This window comes from Eleutherodactylus coqui, chromosome 4 (assembly GCF_035609145.1).
Source record: "Eleutherodactylus coqui strain aEleCoq1 chromosome 4, aEleCoq1.hap1, whole genome shotgun sequence".
In the NCBI taxonomy this organism is placed as follows: Eukaryota; Metazoa; Chordata; class Amphibia; order Anura; family Eleutherodactylidae; genus Eleutherodactylus; species Eleutherodactylus coqui.
Window position 1 is genome coordinate 95,985,900 of NC_089840.1, and position 27,418 is coordinate 96,013,317.

The 27,418-nt window shown below is 46.9% G+C and overlaps 1 protein-coding gene across 7 annotated transcripts in view; it reads right to left on the reverse strand.

Annotated features, from left to right (window-relative positions):
- The window catches only part of LOC136625585 (arylsulfatase H-like), a 381,691-nt gene that overhangs the window by 30,846 nt on the left and 323,427 nt on the right, over window positions 1-27,418 (reverse strand). For all 7 annotated transcript variants that reach the window (XM_066599908.1, XM_066599906.1, XM_066599903.1 and 4 more), the window contains 3 exons: window positions 5,036-5,158; window positions 3,585-4,008; window positions 342-478 (listed from right to left, as the gene is read on the reverse strand). In XM_066599908.1, coding sequence (XP_066456005.1) covers window positions 342-478; window positions 3,585-4,008; window positions 5,036-5,158 — 684 coding nt within the window. The remainder of the gene's footprint in view (window positions 1-341; window positions 479-3,584; window positions 4,009-5,035; window positions 5,159-27,418) is intronic.

Sequence of the window (27,418 nt, forward strand, 5' to 3'; positions counted from 1 at the left end):
CTAAGCACAGAAGAGTGAGAAAACTAATCCTAAAAAAATTATCTGATTTGTTTAAAATTGTTATTATTATTGTTAGCCATTTAGTGGTTTGCGACCCTAAAGGCGAGCTCCCTTTTTCGGTTTTGCACTGCTTCTTTCAGTTGTGTGATATCCATAACAATATTAGCTTTGACAGTATTAATGTTTGTTCAAAATAGATAATATTAATATGTAAAAATAAACATCATAACTTTTTCCTCATGTTTTTTTGCCTTCCTGTAGAACAACATTACAGGATAATAGACTGAACTGGATGGTTATGTGTCTTTTTTAGCCTTACATACTATCATACTATGACTTACCAACCATAAAGTCCATTTCTTCCACGTTATCTCCATAAAGTCCATGCTTGCTTTTTCCCGTAAATGCTTTTGTGGTTATCAATGGTGTGTGAACTTGGTGAAAAGAGGCGATGAGCAGGAAAGGGGTGTCCTTATTTCTTATAAAACAAATAAAGCAGAACAATAGTTAAACTGAAGCAGCAAAAAAAATAACAATAAAATGATAATAATAATCGTAACGGGCTATATATAATAATAATAACACTTGAAAAATGCCAAAACTATTAAAGGGGTTGTCCCGCGAAAGCAAGTGGGTCTATACACTTCTGTATGGCCATATTAATGCACTTTGTAATGTACATTGTGCATTAATTATGAGCCATACAGAAGTTATCAGAAGTTATTTACTTACCTGTTCCGTTGCTGGCGTCCCCGTCTCCATGGTGCCGTCTAATTTTCAGCGTCTAATCGCTAGATTAGACGCGCTTGCGCAGTCCGGTCTTCTTCTTTTCTGAATGGGGCCGCTCGTGCCGGAGAGCGGCTTCTTGTAGCTCCGCCCCGTCACGTGCCGATTCCAGCCAATCAGGAGGCTGGAATCGGCAATGGACCGCACAGAAGAGCTGCGGTCCACCGAGGGAGAAGATCCCGGCGGCCATCTTCAACCGGTAAGTAAGAAGTCAGCGGAGCGCGGGGATTCAGGTAAGCACTGTGCGGTTTTCTTGTTTAACCCCTGCATCGGGGTTGTCTCGCGCCGAACGGGGGGGGGGGGGGGGGGTTTGAAAAAAAAAAAAAAACGTTTCGGCGCGGGACAACCCCTTTAAGCAATCATGGGCCAAGAAGGAGCTCCATGGTAGACAAGCCTTTGTTGGGATTATGTTGACAAAACTGTGTCATACTGCTGGCTGGTTTGGGGTAACCTCTTGGAGAAACAGAGGGGTTCATGATTGTCATACAGGATCACGTCATAAACGCAAAAAACTACAGAAAACACATCCTAAAAGACACCCCACTTACTGATGACACGTGCTGAAAATGCCACATGTGGCAGAAATAATACAACACATCTTTTCAAGTTGCTCTCGGCTCAAACAGATTATTTGCACATTAATAATAATAGCAAATAGCAAATGTAATCACAACCAAGAGCCTGTAGACAAGCACCAACTATCAGATACTTTTATTATTTACTACAAATACACTCCTCAGACAGTCCTAGAAAATAATATGCACAAATTGTACCACGACAGAGACAAAACAATCCACCACAACAGACCAGCCATCACACTCATTGACCAACATAACAAAAACATCATAGACATATCCATCCCAAACACACAACATTCACAATACATACACTGAGACAATCACTAAATACACTGAACTCCACAGAAGATGAGACGCCTATGGAGAATGGATGGAGTACTCAAAAGAAGGCGTTGCGCTCTTGGTGCACAGCATTCAGAGGTGAAAGGAGCGTTGTTATGTACAAGCCAGGAACATAGCTATAGAGGGGGGGGGGGGGGGGTAGGGGTAGCAGTTGCTACCGGGCCCTGGAGCCTATGCCTCTGGATTAAGCTTAAATCAGCTGTCGATCCACAGCTGAATCCAAGTCAAAATCCACACTAATACTGCTGACTGTGATGCGGAAATGCTGTGGAATTTTCACAACTGTGGAAAATCCGCAGCATTTCCACTATGTATAAATGTACCCTTAGGGCTCCCACCCACTGGCGATATTTTCTTTCTTGCGCTACGGGAGCACGAGAAAAATCTTGCATCGCAGCGCAAGAAAGAGGCTGGTATAGAACTGGCATATCACAAATGGTTTCAATGGGGCTAGCGACAAGCAGTGCTAGCCCCATTGAAAGCATAGAAAGAATGCCGCGGACTTCTGCCACAGCTGTGACAGCTATGACAGCTGTGGCAGGAGTTTCCTTCATCCCCATGGGGACCGCGGGGATGAAGGAATCCTCTGCCACAGCTGTCACAGCTGTGGCAGAAGTCCGCGGCATTTTATTCTATTGCTTTCAATGGGATCGGCACTGCTGCCGATCCCATTGAAATCAATGGTTTCAGCAAGCCCTGCGGAATGATTATTGGGGAAGGGCTTGAAATATAAGCCCTTCCCCAATAATCATCAATAAGTGTGAAAAAAAATGTAAAAAAATTATACTCACCTCTCCTGCTCTCAGCTGTGTCCTCCTGCTGGCTCCCCGTCACTGCTACTGAGCTCTTTCAGCAGTCTGGGATTTAAAAATCCCCGCCTCCTGAAAGGGCTGTGAAGATTGGCTGAGGGCTCAGCCAATAGCAGCTACTGCTTAGCTATTGGCTGAGCGCTCAGCCAATGTGACATTGCCCTTAGCTATTCATTCATGAATAGCTATATGTTAGCTATTCATGAATGAATAGCTAAGAGCTATGTGTGATTGGCTGAGCGCTCAGCCAATAGCTAAGCAGTAGCTGCTATTGGCTGAGCCCTCAGCCAATCTTCACAGCCCTTTCAGGAGGCCGGGATTTTTAAATCCCCGACTGCTGAAAGAGCTCAGTAGCAGTGCCAGGGAGCCAGCAGGAGGACGCGGCTGAGAGCAGGAGAGGTGAGTATAATTTTTTTTTTTTCACACTTATTGATGATTATTGGGGAAAGGATTATATTTCAAGCCTTTCCCCAATAATCATTCCACGGGGCTTGCCAAAGCAGTGCTTTCAATGGGATAGGCAGCTGTGCCGATCCCATTGAAAGCAATGGAATAGAAAGACGGGGACTTCTGCCACAGCTGTGACAGCTGTCACAGCTGTGGCAGAGGATTCCTTCATCCCCGCGGGGATGAAGGAAACTCCTGCCACAGCTGTCACAGCTGTGGCAGAAGTCCGCGGCATTCTCCATGTCTTTTCAATGGGGCTAGCGCTGCTGCCGCTGGCCCCATTGAAAAGACTGGCCATATGTTGGCGCGATGCCGATATCCCCAGCGTCATGCCAATTTTTTTCTCGCACTGTGATGCGAGACTTTAACTTTAGAATCGCATCGCAGTGGAGAAAATATCGCCAGTGGGTGAGAGCTCTTAAAGTGGTTTTCTGAGTTGTCTTTTTTTAATGAACCTGGCAACACCACAAAATAATGAACTAGACTATACTCACAGGTCCCAGGACCTCACAGCTCCAGGGCTGCACCTCCTTTATCCCTGCAATCTGTTTTCAGGTTGCAGTCAGCTTGTTGATGGAACGTTATAGGCTACTGTTGTGGAATAAAAGCCAAGCTAACATACCTGTCAATGAACTGTAGCACCTCCCTCAGCATTTGAGATGCCTTTTTTTCGAAATTCATTGGTTGCTCAACGATTTCATGATTTCTCATTATTATGCAGTTCCAGTAATGTACAAAACCATATTTCAAGTACCATGTGATAAAAAATAAAATGACAAACAGTGCGCTGTAGAAAATGATCTTCCAGTTGATGGCGACCATATTACTGTATCTGGCAATCACTAACGTCATCACAGCAAAAGTCATAATCTGAGTAAGAAGTATCAGTTGTGCTCGAAAAGGGGCATCAATTTCTATCAACCCTCCAGGCTGGCACTCATTCATGAGGCTTAACGGAGTACCATAGAAATAATCAAAGCCATGGTTAAGAGGATGATGGCAGTGATCATTAAGAGATTCACAATTCATGCCAAGATGCCATTTGCCTGATGATGAAAAAAAACTGCAGTTAAAGTGTAGGACATGATTGAGCGGAAACAACTTATTTCAGAAATTTAAGGGATCATTAAGAACTGTCTTGAGTCTGGTAGGATAAAACACTGAGTATTACAATGATTAATACAATTAATTGGGCTGGCCATAGAGCTCAAGTTAACAATTAAACACTCTACCGGTCCTCTAAATCTAAACCTTAGGCTTCTTTCCCATGAGTGTATATCGGCCGCTGTTTTTACGGTCGTCCGATATACGCTACGATGTAACTCGTAAAACCTCATGAACGGGCGCACAAATCTAACGCTTGTGCGTCCGTTTAGACGGCATGGGCCCCGACGCATATATACCGAGGCTGCTATGCTGTCGCCCCTTTCCCTCCCCCTCGTCGGCTCACCTGCTCTCTCTCCTCCCCTCCGGCTGATCGCAATGGGAGGAGTAAGACAGGGTGGCGCTTAGCTCCGTCCCCATCTCATCCCCTACCATTGCGATCAGTCGGAGGGGAGGAGAGAAGAGGGAGGGAATTTAGCAGCGTGGCTGCTAAACTCCCTGCCACCTCTCTTCTCCGATCACTGTCATTGGCTCCCATAGGAGCTCATGCAGCGGCTGACATATTCCGGCCCAAAAGATAGTTCCAGGACTATCTTTGGAGCCCGACGTAAAAACGCCCGGCGCTATATTAGCCAACTGGGCGTTTTTACGTCACGGGAATACGGCCATGTGATCTGATGCATTGAAATCCAATGCATCAGATCACAGCGTATATTCGCTGACCGTGAAAACGGCAGGCTGATATACGATCTTGGAAAAGAAGCCTTAAGCCGTATTATCACGCAGCACAAATAGTGCTAATTGTTGTTGGGAATTGTAGCCCGCTTTCTATTAAATGGGTACTATTTGATTCCTCACAACCTCCTCATTTTCTGTCCGCGCACTGATATGGTCTCCTTCAAAGAAAATGTCTAATTTCACTTTGTAATATGAAGGATAGAGAAAAAGTAGGACAGTCTACAACATTACCTATAATTCCAGTAGAATAGCCTTGTTTCTGCAGTATTGAGGCAAATGTAGTCTCATTAGGGGGAAGTCCTCCGGATGAACCAAGCCACTTTACAACACGAGCTCCACCGCATGAGTCCATACCTAACATAACATTTCCGATTATAACTCATTTCATAACTCTTGTATAAAGTAGCAGACATCTGATTAAAGTGCACATAATTTCTATTGAAATGTCTGTTGTAACACATACAAGGAGTAATGTTGAAAGTTTCAGATATTTTTAAATGGGACATCAAGAAATAAAAAATATATCTTAACTCCTAAAAGAGGTTGTCCATTTATAAACTACTGATAACCTATCCTTAGGATAGGCCTTCAATTATAGATCACCAAGGGTCTGCTATTGGGGACCCTCACCAATCAACTGTTTCCCAGGCCGGTGTGCTTGTGTACTGAGCTGATTTCTGCAGGAAGCAAACAGCTCCTTTCCCACTATAGTGGCCAGATGTGGTATTACAGCAAAGTTCTCACTGATGTGACTAGAAACTTTCCTTGTAATGCCAAGCCTAACCACTGCAGCAGGAAATGAGTGGTCTGTCTACTATAGAAATCAGCTGAGTACACGAACACACCAGCCCAAAGAACAGCTGACCAGTGTGGGTCCGGGGCTAAGGAACTTTGCCAATCTACTGTTATATTCCACACAATCATTGATTCACATCCGGAAAACCCCTTGAGTGGCACGCCCGGAAATTTTTCAGGACGAGCTCCACTGCCAATAGTGATATAGCCCAAAAGAGTTCTGGGCTATGTTTCACTATGGGAGCTGCAGAGCACACTGCCATAAGCAGTGGCAGTGTGCTCTGCCTGCACAGTCCCACACAGAACCAGTGTAGGACTTTAAAAAACAGAAGCAAGAAGATATTGCCGATCTGCCGGCAATCTCCCGCTATTAAATTCAAAGTCCTGCACTGCTTTGTTTACAGGTTGCCATAGAGACCATCGGCTTGTCAGAAGCCAGCCTATGGTCTCTGTGGCAGGGAGAGCTGGTGCTTGGCTGTCAGTGGACAGCCAGGCACCAGCTCTTACAGCAGAGATCAGAGAATCCGATCTCTGCTGTGTAAACCTTTTAAATGCTGCAGTCTATGTGACTGCAGCATGTAAAGGGCTGTCACCATTGGACCCCCGGAATGTGATCAGGGGGTTCTGATGGGTCTCTGTGGAAGTCCCCTACAGGGACAAAGATAAAAAAGTTTAAAAATTATTTAAAAATCAAAATAAAAACACTTGTCTCCCTTTACTTTGTAAAAAATTAAAAATAAAATTACACATGTGGTATCCCTGCATCGTAATGACCCAGAGAAGGAAGTTAGTACATTATTTAACCCCTTAATGACACGGCCCTTTTCTTCTTTTTTCCCCATTTCTTTTTTTCCTCCCCCCGTTTAAAAAATCATAGCTCCTTTATTTATTCATCGACGTCGCTGTATGAGGGCTTGTTTTTTGCGGGATAAGTTGTATTTTTCAATGTACCATATAATGTACTGAAAAACTTTTACAAAATTCTAAGTAGAGTAAAATGAAAAAAGAAATGACATTCCGCCATCTTTCAGTGCGTTTTGTTTCTACGGCGCACAAACTGCAACAAAAATGACATGATAACGGGGGGCGGAGCCTGACCGCTGAAGAAGATGGAGTGCTAAGCCCGGAGCTCCGTCTCATTGGCACCCGCGGGGACCTCTAACAGCCGCTCCAGGAGGCTTTTGATGGGGAAAATCAGCAGGGAAAGAGGGGGAGAAGTCCAGAGTACCCCCAAAGCACAGAAGGGACAAGCGGACATGCAGCGGTACCTAAAGGACCGGAGCACCCGCTCTCCCCTCGCTCCCTCCAAGATGGCGCCGGCAGCAGCAAGAGCTTGCAGTAACAGTAAGGAGAGAGAAGATGGGGACTCTTCTGATGAAGAGGAGGGGGGGAAATGTATCGAGGAGCTTCATGAGGGAGCTCCTTTCACAGGCACTGCACCCAGTTGAGGCAGATCTGGCTGACATCAAAGAGGATCTGAGGCAGCTGGGATGCAGGGTGAAAGAGTTGGAGTCCACTGCAGCTGCTATCATCTCTCACTCACATGGGGTAGAAGACACCTTAAAAGAACACAGATCTCAAATTAACAAAGTCCTCTTGATGCAAGAGGACATTGAAAATAGGAACAGGCGTAATAATGTCCGCATTAAAGGACTGCCTGAGTCCTGGGCTGCAGAGTGCCTACATAAAGTCACCAAAGAAGTGTTCTGCCAGCTTGTGGGAGAGGAGAGAGCTGCCTCCATTTGCATTGAAAGAGTACACAGGGCGCTCAAACCCCCTTCAGACCCACCGAGAGACATATGTAAAATACTAGCATTTCCAGATACACTGGAAATATTGAAAGCAACGAGGCAAGCAAAGGACATTCGTTATGGGGACGCTTCTTTACTCATCTTCCAGGATTTGTCTCCAACTACCCTGGCTAAGCGCAGGATGATGCGCCCTCTCCTAGAAGTCCTGAGGAACAGGGGGATCAGATATGCTTGGCTGTTCCCCTTCGGCCTGGGGCTGACCCACAAGGGCCGCAGGCTAAATATAAGATCTCCAGACGATTTGCTACCTTGTTGGCAACTTCTGGACATGGAACCCATCGAAATACCCAGCTGGCTCCCACTGCCCGATCAAATGCGACTCCCTACCTTAGCAGAAGCAGGGAGCTGGCAACCGGTTACCAACCATAAGTCCCCAAAGGGGAAGAAAAAGAAGCCCAGGGAAGAAACGGCAGCGATGGACACCTGAAAGACCGGCTGGAGCGAGCCTGATAAGTCCACTTGTCTGGCGTGAGTCACGGATCACGCCAACCCCCTTAGCCCTTGGTTGCGGCTTGCTGTTCATTCCGGTTTAAAGGTTATTGTTGGCAGCAGCGGGAGAATTGGGAGTAAGGACGCAGGACTCACTGCAGCGTGGCCTGCCGCGCTTGTAGGGCCAGACATACTGACCTGTCTGCCACTCCTCCTCCTGACTTTCTCTCTTCTTCTTTTTCCTCCTTTTGCATATAATGTTGTTTTAAATATGCCTCATCTGCTTTAAACAATCATTCCCCCATAGTTGTTATAATGTGTAACTTTATTTGTTATCTCCTGGATTATCACCAGTAATTTCCAGAGGTCCGCGACCGTGCCTGTCAGGTCAGGCTGACTTGGTTATATAGTTAACTGAGTACTGTGCTTCAAATTTGGAAGCAGGCCGTCCTCTACTTAGTGTGAAGTTTGAAACGTTTTAAATTACATTTCTTGAGGGGCTACCCCGGTGGTTCTCTCAAGAAGCACCTAATGGTGCTCTCAACTTCCCCCCAATTTTTCCTGCCCTTCTCCCCCTCCCCCACCCTACCCTATTCCCAAGCACATTGACTCGGGTAATTGTTTACCTCAAGTGAACGCTCTGGTTATTTGTTACTTATTGTTTCTCTTGTGTCTCCGCATCGTGACCCAATGAACGAGATTAAGGTTACGTCTTTTAATGTCCGGGGCCTCAACACGCCAGAGAAACGCCACAACACCGCCTGTCTGATCAAGAAGTATGGGACGAAAATCCTACTCCTACAGGAAACCCATTATAAGGGGATCAGGTGTTTCTCCCTGCCTGGTAAGCGATTTTCACAACACTTTCACAGCACGCACGCGACCTCCGCCTCCAGGGGAGTCTCAACTCTTCTCCACAAATCTATTAACTTTACCCGCGACTCGCAGTATACAGATGGTGAGGGAAGAGTTCTGCTCCTGAAGGGGAAGTTGGACAATACACAGATCACCATTGCTAACTTGTATGCACCCAACTCTGATCAAGTTCCATGGCTGATAGTATAGAGATACTAAAGAATTTTGCTGTGGGACAGGTTATCCTGGGCAGGGATTTGAACCTAACCCTTAATCCCCTTTTAGATGCGTCCACTGGTAGATCTCAAATACCTCAAAAGAGATTGTGGAAACTCAATAAAAGTTTACAGGAGTTGGGCCTGGTGGATGTATGGCGCCTGTTCCACCCAGCAGACAGGGACTATACCTTCTTTTCACAGGTCCACCGAACACATCAAAGGTTGGACTATATCCTAGTCTCCCCGGGGCTCTTAAAGGCTCTTCAGGGGACTCACATAGATGTGAAGACTGTTTCCGACCACGCTTCAGTCCATGCGGTACTACACCCCTTCAGACAATCTCCCAGAGAGTGGCGCTGGAGATTGAACGCTTCATTGTTCGATTCAATAGAAAATGTAACCACACTCTCAGCTCAAATAGAGGAGTTTTTTCAGTTAAATGCAGGTGGGGAAGTGAGCAAACCCACGGTTTGGGAGGCACACAAGGCCTATGTTAGAGACTTACTGATTGCAATGGGCTCCAGGGCCAAGAAGAAATCCCAAAAGGAAATTGATGACAAACTAAATCAAATTGCCAGGCTAGAACAAAGAGTTAAACTTTCCCAATCAGAGACCGAGCTAGGCAAGTTGACGGAAATAAGAAAGGAGCTGTTGCTCTGCCTCAACGCCAAGTTTAATAAGAAACATTTGTTCTGGAAGCACATATTTTACATCCAAGGTAATAAGGGAAGCAAACTAACAACTTCCTTAATCAAAAAAGCAAGGATTAGAAACACAATTACCGCGATCAAAACAAAAACGGGCAAAGTATCTTCAGACACTAATGTTATTGCTAAGGAGTTCCAACAATATTATGAAGGCCTCTACAACCTACACAACCAACCTTCCCTTGAGGAGGCGTTATTAGCCAAATCCAGGATTGATGCTTTTCTCAAAAAGATCCCCCTTCCGAGACTAAGTGAAGAAGACGCGAATTCTTTATTAGTTGCGGTTACACAAAACGAAATCAAAGAAATAATAACTTCTCCCCCCCCCGAACAAAAGCCCGGGCCCAGATGGCCTCTCCATGCCGTACTATAAAACCTTCCAAGACATCCTGATACCCAGAATTACAGACCTATTTAATTCCCTGTTTGAGGGTGCCCCACTTCCCAGACAGACACAAGAGGCGCATATTACGCTTATTCCCAAAGATAAAAAAGATGAGGCCCTCTGTAGCAGCTACAGACCTATTTCCCTTATTAACTTGGATGTTAAACTCTGGGCTAAACTCCTGGCCAAGAGGCTTGGCAGATACATACCAGACCTCATTAATGAGGAGCAGGCGGGGTTCGTGAGGAGAAGGGAGGGAAAGGACAACTGTAGAAGACTATTGCATGCTTCACGCATAGCGCGCTTAAACAAGATCCCCTTAGCATTTGTTGGAACCGACGCGGAAAAGGCGTTTGATCGGGTGGACTGGCAGTATATGAAAAGTACCCTTCTTAATTATAATATCCCAGTCAGCTTCGTATCAGCGATCTTTTCCCTTTATGACGCCCCTCACGCCAGGATTAGGGTGAACGACATTTTGTCACCCCCCTTCGAAATTAAGAATGACACTCGTCAGGGGTGCCCCCTCTCTCCCTCCTTATTCGTCTTGGCCCTGGAGCCCCTACTGACGCAGATCAGACAAGACCCAGGTATAGCGGGTTTAACTGTGGGTGATACCTCCATATCCACCGCGGCCTTCGCGGACGACATTGTCTTCATTATAACCAACCCGGAGGAAGGACTTTGTAGACTTGTCGAAATTCTGAAAGCATACGGCGAGATTTCAAATTTCAAAATTAATTTCGACAAGTCCACGGTCTTGATCGTTTCTATCCCGCCTGCACTTGGCAAAAGGCTCTCTAGCTCTTCACTGTTCGCATGGTCGGAAACAGCTCTGGACTACCTGGGGGTTAAAATCCCCCAAAATTTAGATGATTTATTTGCAACTAATTTTGCCCCACTACTGGATAAGGTGAAAAAACTGGTTAAGGACTACGATTTGCCAAGCATCTCCTGGTTCGGGAGACGCAATATACTTAAATCCTATATATTACCGATCATCCTCTACAAGATCAGGATGTTGCCAATATATCTTCCCCCGAGCTTTTTCAAGACGCTCCGTACGTTATTTGCAGCCTACGTGTGGAGGCAAAGAAGACCTAGACTAGCATACAGTCTAATGATCAGGAGGAAATCGGAAGGAGGTATAGGTCTACCTAATATTGTAGATTATTACCGGGCGGCCCAGTTAAATTACTGGATGGATTTGACACACCCCTTAGGAGACAAGCTCCTCCCAACATTAGCACTGGACCACTCTAAGAGCGGTTCACTAGGTGACTTGTGGTTCTCGGAGAGGAAAAGATATCGTGCAAAAGATTTTTCCCTACTGCTGAAGGGCCTATGTGAAGTGGTAGATAAACTAAGGGAGAGTTTGACTCCGAGACCATCTCCGGTGGCCCCGTTAAATTTATTACCTAGATATCTGACTCTGCAAGGAGATCCGGTTTCTTCCTCTATTTGGAAAAAATGTAATCGTTTTACGGTGGGGGATCTCCAAAGGATGGCTCATAAGCCGGCAGCAGAGATCATTCAAACACTTCTGCCGGACTGGTGCCCTTCATTCCTGGTGAGAGCCTCGGTGATAAAAGTCCTTGAGGATTTCCTTGGTACAAGTAGATCCACCAGGCCCAAAATGCCATTCGAACGCTCCTTAACCCCTTGAGTGGCACGCCCGGAAAATTTCAGGGAAGAGCTCCACTGCCCATAGCAACATAGCCCGGAAGATTTCCGGGCTATGTATCACTATGGGAGCTGCAGAGCACAATGCCACAAGCTGTGACAGTGTGCTCTGTCTGCACAGACCCACAGAGAACAAAGCAAGGGCTTTGAAAAACCAGCAGAAGATATTGCCGATATGCCGGCAATCTCCTGCTTTGTTTACAGGTTGCCATAGAGACCATCGGCTTGTCAGAAGCAAGCCGATAATCTCTGTGACAGGGAGAGCTGGTTGTTAGCTGTCAGAGGACAGCTAGGTACTAGCTCTTACAGCAGAGATCAGAGAAAACCTCTGATCTCTGCTGTGTTAACCCTTTACATGCTGCAGTCTATGTGACTGCAGCATGTAAAGGGCTGTCACTGCAGCATGTAAAGGGCTGTCACCATCGGACCCCCGGAATGTGATTAGGGGTCCTGATGGGTCCCTGTGGAAGTCCCCTAAAGGGACAAAAAAAAAAAAAAAAGTAAAAAAATTATTAAAAAAATAATAAAAACACTTGTCTCCCTTTACTTTGTAAAAAATCAAAAATACAATCACACATGTGGTATCCATGCATCGTAATGACCCAGAGAAGGAAGTTAATACATTATTTAACCCCTTAATGACATGGCCCCTTTTTTTCTTTTTTCCCCATTTCTTTTTTTCCTCCCCCCTGTTTAAAAAATCACAACTTGTCCCGCAAAAAACAAGCCCTCATATGGCCATGTCAATGGAAAAATGAAAAAGTTATGGCTCTTGAGACGCAACTGCAAAATTAGTTGAAATTCAATGATTAGACCATTTTAAAAAACCTGCCCTGGTGGGCACGACAGGGTGGTAGGAAACCTGCCACTCAAGGGGTTAATGGACCCTGACCCCAGGGCGCGTAGAATTTCGCGGCTTAGAGGTCAATTTATAGTTCCACAGGTGATAAATAAGCCCGCATTCTTGACCTCCTGGGAAAGGGAATTGAGTATCCAGCTGACATCAGTGGACACTAAGTCAATCCTGGCCTCCGCGTATGGCCTCTCTCCATGCATCCTCGCCCAGGAATCTCACTATAAATTATTGGTACGATGGTATAAAACCCCACAATGGTTGCATGCATACAAGTTGGCACCACATGACAGATGTTGGAGATGTGGAGTGGAGACTGGCTCCTATCTGCATATATTGGTGTCATGCGGGAAACTTGAGACCTTCTGGAGAGGAGTGGGTGTGGTGCTGGGTAAGATAAAACAGAACTTTGCTTTAACACCAGAGATGATCTTTCTATGGAGACCGTCCCAAACGTTCCATCCGTTGAGAGACAGATTGGTAGCTCAACTAATCAACGCAGCTAAAGCTCTGATTCCGTTGCATTGGAGGGAAGAGTCTCCTCCCCTTCTCTCACATTGGAAGGAGAAGGTGGATTGGATTTATAACTTAGAAGAGCTCGCTAGCTGGCAAAATAATACACAAGAGAAATTCATTACAACATGGCACCCCTGGCGTGATTTGAGGCTCCTAGACATACTAGCCCAGTAGTCAATGTGCTATCCTATACCCCCCCATACCCTCACCCCACCCCTCTCTACCGCCCCCGACTTCCCCCACAAGTTGTTATACAGGTACGGAATTACAAGCACGTACCCCGGGGCCAATAGGTCCATTCGGGGGGTGGATATACTGCGGCTGCAGTACCCTGAATTGGTGTAATACGCGTTTGTTGTGAATTATCTAGTCAGGGCAGTAGATACCTGTGTATAGGTTGATGTCTATATGACAAGTAACTTTCCTTGTATGTATCGAAAAATCTTAAATAAAATTTGATTTGAAAAAAAAAAAAATGACATGATAACTTTATTCTATGCGTCAGTACAATTACTAAGATACCAAACTTGCATAATTTTTTTCAAAGATATTTAATTTTTTAAAATTATTTTCTGCCGCATCTTCTGCACGCAATAACTTTTTTATTTTTCCATCGACGTACTTAAACAAGGGCTCATTTCTTGCAAGATGTACTGTAGTTTTCATTAGTACTAATTAGGAATACGTACGACTTTTTGATCGCTTTTTATTGCATTTTTTCTGGGAGACAGGGTGACTGAAAATGTGCATTTGTGGCGTTCTTTATTTTTTTTTCGGACTACGTTCACCATGCGGGGTAAACAATGCACTACTTTGATAGATCGGACTTTTACGGACGCGGCGATACCAAATATGTATTTTTATTTTATGATTTAGATTTTTATTATAGATATGGCAAAAGGGGGGTGATTTACACTTTTATTACTTTTTTTTTTAAGTGTGAAAAAGGCGGGAAAAAGAGAAAAAAACTATTACAATTTGGTATTGGCATAATCTTACCATCCTGTAGAATTACTTTAATACATTATTTATACTGCTCAGAGAATGCAGTGAAAAATAAAAATAAAAAACATGCCAGAATTACTGATTTTGTTATTCTTGCCACTAGAAAAAATGCAATAAAAAGCGATCAAAATTTTACATGTTCCAAAAAAGTAGATAAATGAAGACTGGAGTTCATCCCGCAAAAAACAGGCCCTTCTAGAGCTCTGGCAATGGAAAAATAAAATTAATATGTCTCTTGGAATGTGGCGACACAAAAGCAAACTTTAAAAAAAAAAAATTGTTTTAAATGTACAAAAATAGCAAAACATAAAACAAACTGTATAAACTTGGTATCACTGGAATCGTGCTGACTCAGAGAATGTTATCACACTATTTATTCTGCATGCTGAACGCCGTAAAAATGAAATACAAAAAACAAATGGCAGGATTTCTTTTTTTTCCCCAAACTCCCTACAAATTTTTTAATAAAAGTTATGCAATACATTATATATACCCAAAAATGATGCCATCAAAAAGTACAACTTGTCCCGCAAAAAACAAGCCCTTATATGGCTGTCAATGGAAAAATGAAAAAGTTATGGCTCTTGGAACGCTACTGCAAAATTAGTTGAAATTAAATGATTAAACCATTTAAAAAACCTGCCCTGGTGGGTCTGACAGGGTGGTAAGAAACCCACCACTCAAGGGGTTAATAGATTTAGGCATAGTTATTATGTATATGAAACCTATGGCTTTATATCCATATCATCTTTATTAGAGATGAGCGAACACCAAAATGTTCGGGTGTTCGTTATTCGGAACGAACTTCCCGTGATGCTCGAGGGTTCGTTTCGAACAACGAACCCCATTGAAGTCAATGGGCGACCAGAACATTTTTGTATTTCGCCGATGCTCGCTAAGGTTTTCATGTGTGAAAATCTGGGCAATTCAGGAAAGTGATGGGAATGACACAGTGACGGATAGGGCAGGCGAGGGGCTACGTGTTGGGCTGCATCTCAAGTTCACAGGTCCCACTATTAAGCCACAATACCGGCAAGAGTGGCCCCCCGCCCCTCCCAACAACTTTTACTTCTGAAAAGCCCTCATTAGCATGGCATACCTTTGCTAAGCACCACACTACCTCCAACAAAGCACAATCACTGCCTGCATGACACTCCACTGACACTTCTCCTGGGTTACATGCTGCCCAACCGCCCCCCCTCCCCCCCCACAGCGCACACCAAAGTGTCCCTGGGCAGCCTTCAGCTGCCCTCATGCCACACCACGCTCATGTCTATTTAGAATTGCGTCTGCCATGACGAGGGACCGCAGGCACACACTGCAGAGGTTGGCACGGCTAGGCAGCGACCCTCTTTAAAAGTGGCGGAGCGATAGCCCACAATGCTGTACAGAAGCAATGAGAAATAGAATCCTGTGCCACCGCCATCAGGAGCTGCACACGTGGGCATAGCAATGGGGAACCTATGTGCCACACACTATTCATTCTGTCAAGGTGTCTGCATGCCCCAGTCAGACCGGGCTTTTTAATTCATAGACACAGGCAGGTACAACTCCCTATTGTGAAGTCCCTGTCGACCCACAGCATGGGTGGCTCCCTGGAACCCACCGGCGGTACACAGAAATATCCCATTGCATTGCCCAACACAGCTGAGGTAGTAATGTCGTGCTTAATGCAGGTGGGCTTCGGCCCACACTGCATGCCCCAGTCAGACTGGGGTTCTTTACAAGTGGACACATGTAGGTTAAACTCCCTGTGGACCCACTGCCTGGGTGGGTGCCAGGAAGCCACCGGCGGTACATAGAAATATCCCATTGCATTGCCCAACACAGCTGAGGTAGTAATGTCGTGCGTAATACAGGTGGGCTTCGGCCCACACTGCATGCCCCAGTCAGACGGGTTCTTTAGAAGTGTACAGATGTATTAAAAACTCAGTGTGCACCTACAGCATGGGTGGCTCCCTGGAACCCACCGGCGGTACACAAAAATATCCCATTGCATTGCCCAACACAGCTGAGGTAGTAATGTCGTGCTTAATGCAGGTGGGCTTCGGCCCACACTGCATGCCCCAGTCAGACTGGGGTTCTTTACAAGTGGACACATGTAGGTTAAACTCCCTGTGGACCCACTGCCTGGGTGGGTGCCAGGAAGCCACCGGCGGTACATAGAAATATCCCATTGCATTGCCCAACACAGCTGAGGTAGTAATGTCGTGCGTAATACAGGTGGGCTTCGGCCCACACTGCATGCCCCAGTCAGACGGGTTCTTTAGAAGTGTACAGATGTATTAAAAACTCAGTGTGCACCTACAGCATGGGTGGCTCCCTGGAACCCACCGGCGGTACATAAAAATATCCCATTGCATTGCCCAACACAGCTGAGGTAACGTCAGCTGTAATGCAGGTGGCCTAGAAATTAATTTGATTACACTGTAGGCGAGGGCCCACAAAAATTGCTGTATCAACAGTACAAATGTACATCCCAAAAATTGGCCATGGCCAGCCAAGAGGGCAGGTGAAACCCATTAATCGCTTTGGTTAATGTGGCTTAAGTGGTAACTAGGCCTGGAGGCAGCCCAGTGTAACGAAAAATTGGTTCAAGTTAAAGTTCCAATGCTTTTAAGCGCATTGAAACTTATAAAAATTGTTCTGAAAAATTATTTGAGTGAGCCTTGTGGCCCTAAGAAAAATTGCCCGTTCAGCGTGATTACGTGAGGTTTCAGGAGGAGGAGCAGGAGGAATATTAGACACAGATTGATGAAGCAGAAATGTCCCCGTTTTGGATGGTGAGAGAGAACGTAGCTTCCATCCGCGGGTGCAGCCTACGTATTGCTTACGTATCGCTGCTGTCCGCTGGTGGAGAACAGAAGTCTGGGGAAATCCAGCCTTTGTTCATCTTGATGAGTGTTAGCCTGTCGGCACTGTCGGTTGACAAGCGGCTACGCTTATCTGTGATGATTCCCCCAGCCGCACTAAACACCCTCTCCGACAACACGCTAGCCGCAGGACAAGCAAGCACCTCCAGGGCATACAGCGCTAGTTCAGGCCACATGTCCAGCTTCGACACCCAGTAGTTGTAGGGGGCAGAGGCGTCACCAAGGATGGTCGTGCGATCCGCTACGTACTCCCTCACCATCCTTTTACAGTGCTCCCGCCGACTCAGCCGTGACTGGGGAGCGGTGACACAGTCTTGGTGGGGAGCCATAAAGCTGGCCAGGCCCTTAAAGACTGTTGCACTGCCTGGGATGTACATGCTGCTCGATCTACGCACATCCCCTGCTACCTTGCCCTCGGTACTGCGCCTTCTGCCACTAGCGCTGTCGGCTGGGAATTTTACCATCAGCTTGTCCGCAAGGGTCCTGTGGTATAGCAACACTCTCGAACCCCTTTCCTCTTCGGGAATCAGAGTGGGCAGGTTCTCCTTATACCGTGGATCGAGCAGTGTGTACACCCAGTAATCCGTAGTGGCCAGAATGCGTGCAACGCGAGGGTCACGAGAAAGGCATCCTAACATGAAGTCAGCCATGTGTGCCAGGGTACCTGTACGCAACACATGGCTGTCTTCACTAGGAAGATCACTTTCAGGATCCTCCTCCTCCTCCTCCTCCTCCTCCTCAGGCCATACACGCTGAAAGGATGACAGGCAATCAGCCGGTGTACCGTCAGCAGCGGCCCAAGCTGTCTCTTCCCCCTCCTCCTCATCCTCCTCATGCTCCTCCTCCTCCTCCTCCTGTACGCGCTGAGAAATAGACAGGAGGGTGCCCTGACTATCCAGCGGCATACTGTCTTCCCCCGCCCCCGTTTCCGAGCGCAAAGCAGCTGCCTTTATGGTTTGCAGGGAATTTCTCAAGATGCATAGCAGAGGAATGGTGACGCTAATGATTGTAGCATCGCCACTCACCACCTGGGTAGACTCCTCAAAATTACCAAGGACATGGCAGATGTCTGCCAACCAGGCCCACTCTTCTGAAAGGAATTGAGGAGGCTGACTCCCACTGCGCCGCCCATGTTGGAGTTGGTATTCGACTATAGCTCTACGTTGTTCATAGAGCCTGGCCAACATGTGGAGCGTAGAGTTCCACCGTGTGGGCACGTCGCACAGCAGTCGGTGCACTGGCAGCTTAAAGTGATGTTGCAGGGTGCGCAGGGTGGCAGCGTCCGTGTGGGACTTGCGGAAATGTGCGCAGAGCCGGCGCGCCTTTACGAGCAGGTCTGACAAGCGTGGGTAGCTTTTCAGAAACCGCTGAACCACCAAATTAAAGACGTGGGCCAGGCATGGCACGTGCGTGAGGCTGCCAAGCTGCAGAGCCGCCACCAGGTTACGCCCGTTGTCACACACGACCATGCCCGGTTGGAGGCTCAGCGGCGCAAGCCAGCGGTCGGTCTGCTCTGTCAGACCCTGCAGCAGTTCGTGGGCCGTGTGCCTCTTATCGCCTAAGCTGAGTAGTTTCAGCACGGCCTGCTGACGCTTGCCCACCGCTGTGCTGCCACACCGCGCGACACCGACTGCTGGCGACATGCTGCTGCTAACACATCTTGATTGCGAGACAGAGGAGGAGGAGGAGGAGGAGGGTGCTTTAGTGGAGGAAGCATACACCTCCGCAGATACCAGCACCGAGCTGGGGCCCGCAATTCTGGGGGTGGGTAGGACGTGAGCGGTCCCAGGCTCTGACTCTGTCCCAGCCTCCACTAAATTCACCCAATGTGCCGTCAGGGAGATGTAGTGGCCCTGCCCGCCTGTGCTTGTCCACGTGTCCGTAGTTAAGTGGACCGTGGCAGTAACCGCGTTGGTGAGGGCGCGCACAATGTTGCGGGAGACGTGGTCGTGCAGGGCTGGGACGGCACATCGGGAAAAGTAGTGGCGACTGGGAACTGAGTAGCGCGGGGCCGCCGCCTCCATGATACTTTTGAAGGACTCAGTTTCCACAACCCTATACGGCAGCATCTCAAGGCTGATGAATTTTGCTATGCGGACGGTTAACGTTTGAGCGTGCGGGTGCGTGGCGGCGTACTTGCGCTTGCGCTCGAACACTTGCGCAAGCGACGGCTGAACGGTGCGCTGAACTACACTGCTGGATGGGGCCGAGGACAGCGGAGATGAGGGTGTGGGTGCAGGCCATGAGGCGGTAGTGCCTGTGTCCTGAGAGGGGGGTTGCATCTCAGTGGCAGGTTGGGGCACAGGGGGAGAGGCAGGGGTGCAAACCGGAGGCGGTGAACGGCCTTCGTCCCACCTTGTGGGGTGCTTGGCCATCATATGTCTGCGCATGGTGGTGGTGGTGAGGCTGTTGGTGTTGGCTCCCCGGCTGAGCTTTGCGCAACAAAGGTTGCACACCACTGTTCGTCGGTCGTCAGGCGTCTCTGTGAAAAACTGCCAGACCTTAGAGCACCTCGGCCTCTGCAGGGTGGCATGGCGCGAGGGGACGCTTTGGGAAACACTTGGTGGATTATTCGGTCTGGCCTTGCCTCTACCCCTGGCCACCGCACTGCCTCTTGCAACCTGCCCTGCTGATGCCCTTGACTCCCCCTCTGAAGACCTGTCCTCCTGAGTAAGCGTTGCACACCAGGTGGGGTCAGTCACCTCATCGTCCTGCTGCTCTTCCTCCGAATCCTCTGTGCGCTGCTCCCTCGGACTTACTGCCCTTACTACTACCTCACTGCAAGACAACTGTGTCTGATCGTCATCGTCCTCCTCACCCACAGAAAGTTGTTGAGACAGTTGGCGGAAGTCCCCAGCCTCTTCCCTCGGACCCCGGGAACTTTCGAATGGTTGGGCATCAGTGACGATAAACTCCTCTGGTGGGAGAGGAACCGCTGCTGCCCAATCTAAGCAGGGGCCCGAGAACAGTTCCTGGGAGTGTTCCCGCTCCTGAGCAGGTGTTATTGTAGTGGAGTGAGGAGGCTGGGAGGAAGGAGGAGCAGCAGACAGAGGATTCGGATTGGCAGCAGTGGACGGCGCAGAACTGCGGGTAGACGATAGGTTGCTCGAAGCACTTTCTGCCATCCAGGACAGGACCTGCTCACACTGCTCATTTTCTAATAACCGTCTCCCGCATGGACCCATTAATTGGGCGATGAATGTGGGGACGCCAGAAACGTGCCTCTCTCCTAATCGCGCAGCAGTCGGCTGCGACACACCGGGATCAGGAGCTCGGGCTGTGCCCACACCCTGACTTGGCCCTCCGCGTCCTCGGCCGCGTCCACGTCCTCTAGGCCTACCCCTACCCCTCAGCATGCTGTATTACCAGTGATTTGATTTCACAGGCAGGAAATAAATTGGCGCAAGACTGCAGGCCAAATATAATTTTTTCCCTTTTTGGAAAACGAAAGGCCCCACTGCCTCTAGTGAATGAATAATCTAAGTTTAATAACTGTGCTGTGTCCCTGCTAATGTGTCACAGAACGTGAGGGTAGCAGAGTTATTATAACTCTGGCAGAGCAGGTATTTTTTTCCCCAATTAAGGAAAGCAAATGGCGAAGCCAGCAGTAAAGCGTAGCTGGGTGCGTATGATTTAGCAATGTTTTTCACGCAGCTCACACGTGTCCACCGCCCGTAAGGACGGACAGAGGCTGGACAAATAGATTTGTTTTCACTTGTTTTTCCACCAAAAGGCAGCACTGCGTATATTCAATGAACATGAGAAGTTTAATAACTGTGCTGTGTCCCTGCTAATGTGTCACAGAACGTGAGGGTAGCAGAGTTATTATAACTCTGGCAGAGCAGGTATTTTTTTCCCCAATTAAGGAAAGCAAATGGCGAAGCCAGCAGTAAAGCGTAGCTGGGTGCGTATGATTTAGCAATGTTTTTCACGCAGCTCACACGTGTCCACCGCCCGTAAGGACGGACAGAGGCTGGACAAATAGATTTGTTTTCACTTGTTTTTCCACCAAAAGGCAGCACTGCGTATATTCAATGAACATGAGAAGTTTAATAACTGTGCTGTGTCCCTGCTAATGTGTCACAGAACGTGAGGGTAGCAGAGTTATTATAACTCTGGCAGAGCAGGTATTTTTTTCCCCAATTAAGGAAAGCAAATGGCGAAGCCAGCAGTAAAGCGTAGCTGGGTGCGTATGATTTAGCAATGTTTTTCACGCAGCTCACACGTGTCCACCGCCCGTAAGGACGGACAGAGGCTGGACAAATAGATTTGTTTTCACTTGTTTTTCCACCAAAAGGCAGCACTGCGTATATTCAATGAACATGAGAAGTTTAATAACTGTGCTGTGTCCCTGCTAATGTGTCACAGAACGTGAGGGTAGCAGAGTTATTATAACTCTGGCAGAGCAGGTATTTTTTTTCCCAATTAAGGAAAGCAAATGGCGAAGCCAGCAGTAAAGCGTAGCTGGGTGCGTATGATTTAGCAATGTTTTTCACGCAGCTCACACGTGTCCACCGCCCGTAAGGACGGACAGAGGCTGGACAAATAGATTTGTTTTCACTTGTTTTTCCACCAAAAGGCAGCACTGCGTATATTCAATGAACATGAGAAGTTTAATAACTGTGCTGTGTCCCTGCTAATGTGTCACAGAACGTGAGGGTAGCAGAGTTATTATAACTCTGGCAGAGCAGGTATTTTTTTTCCCAATTAAGGAAAGCAAATGGCGAAGCCAGCAGTAAAGCGTAGCTGGGTGCGTATGATTTAGCAATGTTTTTCACGCAGCTCACACGTGTCCACCGCCCGTAAGGACGGACAGAGGCTGGACAAATAGATTTGTTTTCACTTGTTTTTCCACCAAAAGGCAGCACTGCGTATATTCTATGAATAATAACTGTGTTGTGGCCCTGCCTATACAATTCTTTCCCTGCAGTATCAATGGAGGGTGGAATGCTCTGCAGAGGCGATTTTGATAAGCCCAAAAAAAATGCAGCACAGCTAACAGCAGCCTGGACAGTACTGCACACGGATAAATATGGCCCTAGAAAGGACCGTTGAGGTTCTTGAAGGCTACACTCACTCCTAACACTCTCCCTGCCTATGCAGCACTTCTGTCCCTAATGCCAGGTGCAACGCTCTGCAGAGCCGATTTTGAGAAAAAAAAAATGCCACTGCTAACAGCAGCCAACACACAGCTATCAGTGGCCCTAATAAGGACCTTTGGGGGGGTCTTGAAGCCTACACTAACTACCAATTCTTTGCCTACAGCAGCTCCGGTATAAACAGCACTGTCCCTCATCTAACTCACCAGGCATCTGAGGCGAGCCGCGGGAGGGGCCGACTTTTATATTAGGCGAACACCTGATCTCGCCAGCCACTCACAGCAGGGGGGTGGTATAGGGCTTAAACGTTGCAGGGGGAAGTTGTAATGCCTTCCCTGTCTTTCAATTGGCCAGAAAAGCGCGCTAACGTCTCAGGGAAGGAAGTGAAAGTAACCAGAACACCGCATGGTGTTCGTTACGAATAATGAACATCCCGAACACCCTAATATTCGCACGAATATCAAGCTCGGACGAACGCGTTCGCTCATCTCTAATCTTTATGCAATTCCTCCTTATAAGCATTTTTATGAAGGGACTAAAGGAGGCTAAAATATAATAACATTGTACTGGAGCATTTTGAAATAATGTATATGATTAAATAAAATGCCACATATTGTTAAACTGAATGAAAATAGGTTTGGAAAACTGGAACTTTTTGAAATGTGCCTTCTAGCACAAAGGAAAAAAAATAGTGCACACAGCCAGTTATGGGGGTGTTCCAGATGTTTTTCACTATCATACAATCTTAGCATTACAAGCAAACTCCAACTGTATCCAAAATGGCTCGCTTTAACTTTATCTGCACACTGCCAATACAACAAAGACAAAATGGGAGGAGGCTTTATACAAATATAAATATTAAGGTACAATTTCCTTGTATAAAATATACATTAGATAATTAAAAAGGAATGTAGGACGGAATGGAGAATAGAAACAAATAAATGAGAAAAAAATCAATCATTCAATCTTCTACTTATTGGGAAGGATTCAAATCCTATTATACAAAAAGGAAATGAACATGCTGAATAGTCCATAGTCCATATTACAAGCCTGGCTGTTTTCCCATGGCAGGACTAGCTAGCTAAAATAATCTAATAAAATCATGTATTTACTTCATCATAAAAATCAAATTTATATTATTATATATAAAAATACGACTATGAAGTTACTATAAAAAATAAACTAAAATCAGACTATAAACATGTGTCTCATATTAAATGCAGATAAGATCAAATAAAAATACATAAAAAAAAAAACCTACATCTATGAGCAGGAGGCATCCATCAAATGGTCTCATATATATGATAAATAAAGGGCAGTTTTAAAAAAAAGTAGAATTATAGTAGATATAGTTTTTAAGAGTATAATATTAGAGATGAGCGAGCGTACTCGTCCGAGCTTGATGCTCGTTCGAGTATTAGGGTACTCGAGATGCTCGTTATTCGAGGCGAGCACCACGCGATGTTCGAGTCAATTCCATTTCCTTCCCTGAAAGTTTTGCGCCATTTTCTGGCCAATAGACACGCAGGGAAGGCATTACAACTTCCTCCTGTGACGTTTCAGCCCTATCCCACCCCTCTGCAGTGAGTGGCTGGCGAGATCAAGTGACCCCCAAGTATTTAAAGTGGGGCCGCCCGCGGCTCGCCACAGTCACACACTGGGAGAGATCAGGGACAGTGCTGCTGCTGCTATAGGGAAAGTGTTAGTGTAGGATCCTGTGTACAAGAACCCCAACGGTCCTTCTTAGGGCCACATCTGACTGTGTGCATTACTGCTGTGGCTGCTGGCAGCAGTTTTGCAATTTTTTTTTTTTTTGTATATCAGGCGTGCAGCCCCATTACAGCTATAGCGTTCTCAGGCTGCAGTCTGAACAACATAGTATAGGGACAGCGCTGCTGAGATAGGGAGAGTGGTAGTGTAGGATCCTGTGTACAAGAACCCCAACGGTCCTTCTTAGGGCTACCTGTGACCGTGTGCATTTTACAGGTTGTCTGATGGGAGTTGTAGTCCATCACTATTGCACAGCTAGGCCTGTATGCAGCCTTCCATATAATTTTTTTCTGGCTGCAGTTAGTGTTACATAACCGCTGTCAGCCTCCAACTGTACGCCAATAATTCCAAAATTTTTTACACCGCTCTGTGTCTGCCGTCAACTTCACACACAGCGTATGGCAACAGCCCCTGATAGAGGGAAAGTCATATACACACTATATAGCCGGTATTCTTTCTCAAAATCTTTTTTAAATAAAAGCTCCTTCTTACGGCTAAGAGTATTTTACAGGTTGTCTGATGGGATTTGTAGTCCATCACTATTGCACTTAGGTCTGTTTGCGGCCTTCCTGACTATTTTTTTCTGCCTGGAGTTTGCCTTACTATACTGCTCTCAGCGACAAAGTCTATGCACATAATTCCAAGATTATTTACACCAGCCTGTGTCTGCAGTGAATTAGAGATGCACAGCATACAGCCACAGCGACTGATAGAGGGAAAGTGATATACACACTATATAGCTTGTATTCTTTTACCAAAAAAAACAAAAAGCTCCTCAGTTGGGCTACCTTTGACTGTTTAAATTTTACTGGGTGTCTGATGGGAGTAGTAGTCCATCACTATTGCACCTAGGCCTGTTTGCGGCCTTCCTGACTATTTTTTTCTGCCTGGAGTTTGCCTTACTATACTGCTATCAGCGACAAAGTCTACACACATAATTCCAAGATTATTTACACCGACCTGTGTCTGCAGTGAATTAGAGATGCACAGCGTATGGCCAACGCAGCCACTTATAGAGGGATAGTGATATACACAGTATATAGCCTGCATTCTTTGCCTAAAAAAAACAAAAAGCTCCTTGGTTGGGCTACCTTTCACCGTTTAAATTTTACTGGGTGTCTGGTGGGAGTTTAAGTCCATCGCTATTGCACAGTTAGGCCTGTTTGCGGCCTTCCTGACTATTTTTTTCTGCCTGGAGTTTGCCTTACTATTATAACGCTCTCAGCGACAAAGTCTACGCACATAATTCCAAGATTATTTACACCGGCCTGTGTCTGCAGTAAATTTGACGCTCAGCGTACGGCCAACACAGGTACTTATAGAGGGAAAGTGATATACACAGTATATAGCCTGTCTTCTTTTTCAAAAAAACCCCAAAAAGCTCCTTCGTTGGGCTACCTCTGACCGTCTACATTTTACTGGGTGCCTGGTGGGAGTTTTGGTGCATCACTATTGCATTGCTAGGCCTGTTTGCGGACTTCCTTCCATTTTTTTCTGCCTGAAGTTAGCGTTACAATTCCGCTCTCTGCGTGAAAGTGTACGCATATAATTCCATAATTATTTACAGCGGTCTGTGTCTGCTCTATTCGTAATCCACCATGCTGAGGGGTAGGGGTAGGGGTAGGGGTCGAGGATGTGGACGCAGTGGGGATGAGGAGTTCCAAGTGAGGGTGTGGGCACAGGCCGAGTTCATGGTCCAGGTGTATCCCAGCCGGCTGCTGCGGGATTAGGAGAGAGGCAAGTTTCTGGGGTCCCCAGCTTCATATCACAATTTATGCGTCCACGTGCTAGACCTTTATTGCAAACAGAGCAGTGTGAGCAGGTCCTGTCGTGGATGGCAGAACATGCATCCAGCAATGTATCAGGCACCCAGTCTTCTACGCAGTCCACTGCTGAAACTCTGAATCCTCTGGCTGCTGCTCCTCCCTCCTCACAGCCTATACTGCTACTACAAAAATGGTAATTGGGTCTGCATATGCTTCTGCTACATAAATGTTACAGGGGTCTGCTGATACTGCTGCTACAGAAATGTTACAGGGGTCTGCGTATGCTGCTGCTACAGAAATGTTCCTGGGGTCTGCCTATACTTCCACTACAGAAATGGTACTGGGGTCTGCCTATACTGCAGCTACAAAAATGTTTCAGGGGTCTGCCTATACTGCTGCTACAGAAATGTTCCTGGGGTCTGTTTATACCTTTGCTACAGGAATGTTACAGCGGTCTGTCTATACTATGGGTGCACTAAGTCTTCCCATCGCGGTGTTTTACTTATCTGGCACAAATAATACAGTGACTGACTAGGCCAGAATTGCTGGCGAGGCCAAGTTGCTTGGCGGGGCGAAACTCTCCCATGGTTGGGCACTCCGATTTCTTCCTGTGTAATACCATCTTTGTGCACTTACAGCATAGGCTAGGCCAAGGAAATCAAAGACTGCCCCTTCCAGTGGTGAGCTGTCTATGTTGCGACACATGGATTTCCCGTTGCTATGTAACTCAGGGCACCTTGGGTCACAAAGGTGGAGGCTTGGAACCGAGCCTGACCCTGGACCCGCTAACGTCCTTCCCACACAGACGATAGCGGGTCCTGGTCATGGTGTCTTGGGCTTGTAATGCCACCTCCTCCTCCTGTTTGGGGTCAGGGGATCAGCACTGGGCATCATGTATTTTCTCCCGTGTTACCACAGTTATTTGACACACTGGTTTGGGCCAAAGAAGAGGAGCGTTACTGCATTGATGAGACCTTCACAGTTGTACTAGCATCGGAGTCTGCTCTATGCCCACAATTGCTATGGGTGTGTGCAGAGGCCTATGTACTCGGCACAGTGAAAGTCTAGCATGTTTAGGGACTATCATTTCTTCATGTTTATTACTGTCTTTGGGTTCCTTCGGCTCGCCTACGCTGTGGGTGCACAAAGACTTCCCATAGCAGTGATTTACCTGTCCGGCACAAAGTCACTGACTGACTTGGGTAGTGTGCATAGTGCAGATGGCTTTCCCCTTGTGGTGTAGATAGAGCTATCTGACACCTAGACAGAATGAATACTGTGTGGGCACATGGACGTCCCATTGCTATGTCAGTCGCGGCACCTTGGGTCTCACAAGGTGTTTGCTGGGACCGAGCCTGGCCAAGGGCCCGCTCACATCCTTCCCACACAGGCTACAGCGGGTCCTGGTCATGGTTTCTTGGCCTTGTAAGGCCACCTCCTCCTCCTGCTTGGGGTCAGGTGATCAGCAATGCGCATCATGAATTTTCTCTCGTGTTACCACAGTTATCTGAGAAACTCGTTTGGGCCAAAGAAGAGGAGCGTAACTGCATTAATGAGATGTTCACTGCTGTACTAGCATCGGAGTCCGCTCTATGCCCGCGATTGCTAAGGGTGTGGACAGAGGCCTATGGCCTCGGTGCACTTTAAGTCTGCCATGTTTGGGCAGTCTGATTCTTTCATATTTAATGCTGTCTTTGGGTTCCTTCAACTCACCTACGCTGTGGGTGCACACAGACTTCTCATAGCGGTGATTTCCCTGTCCTGCACAAAGTGACTGACTGACTTGGGTAGGGTGCATAGTGCAGATGCCTTTCCCCTTGCGGTGTCGCTAGAGCTATCCGACACCTAG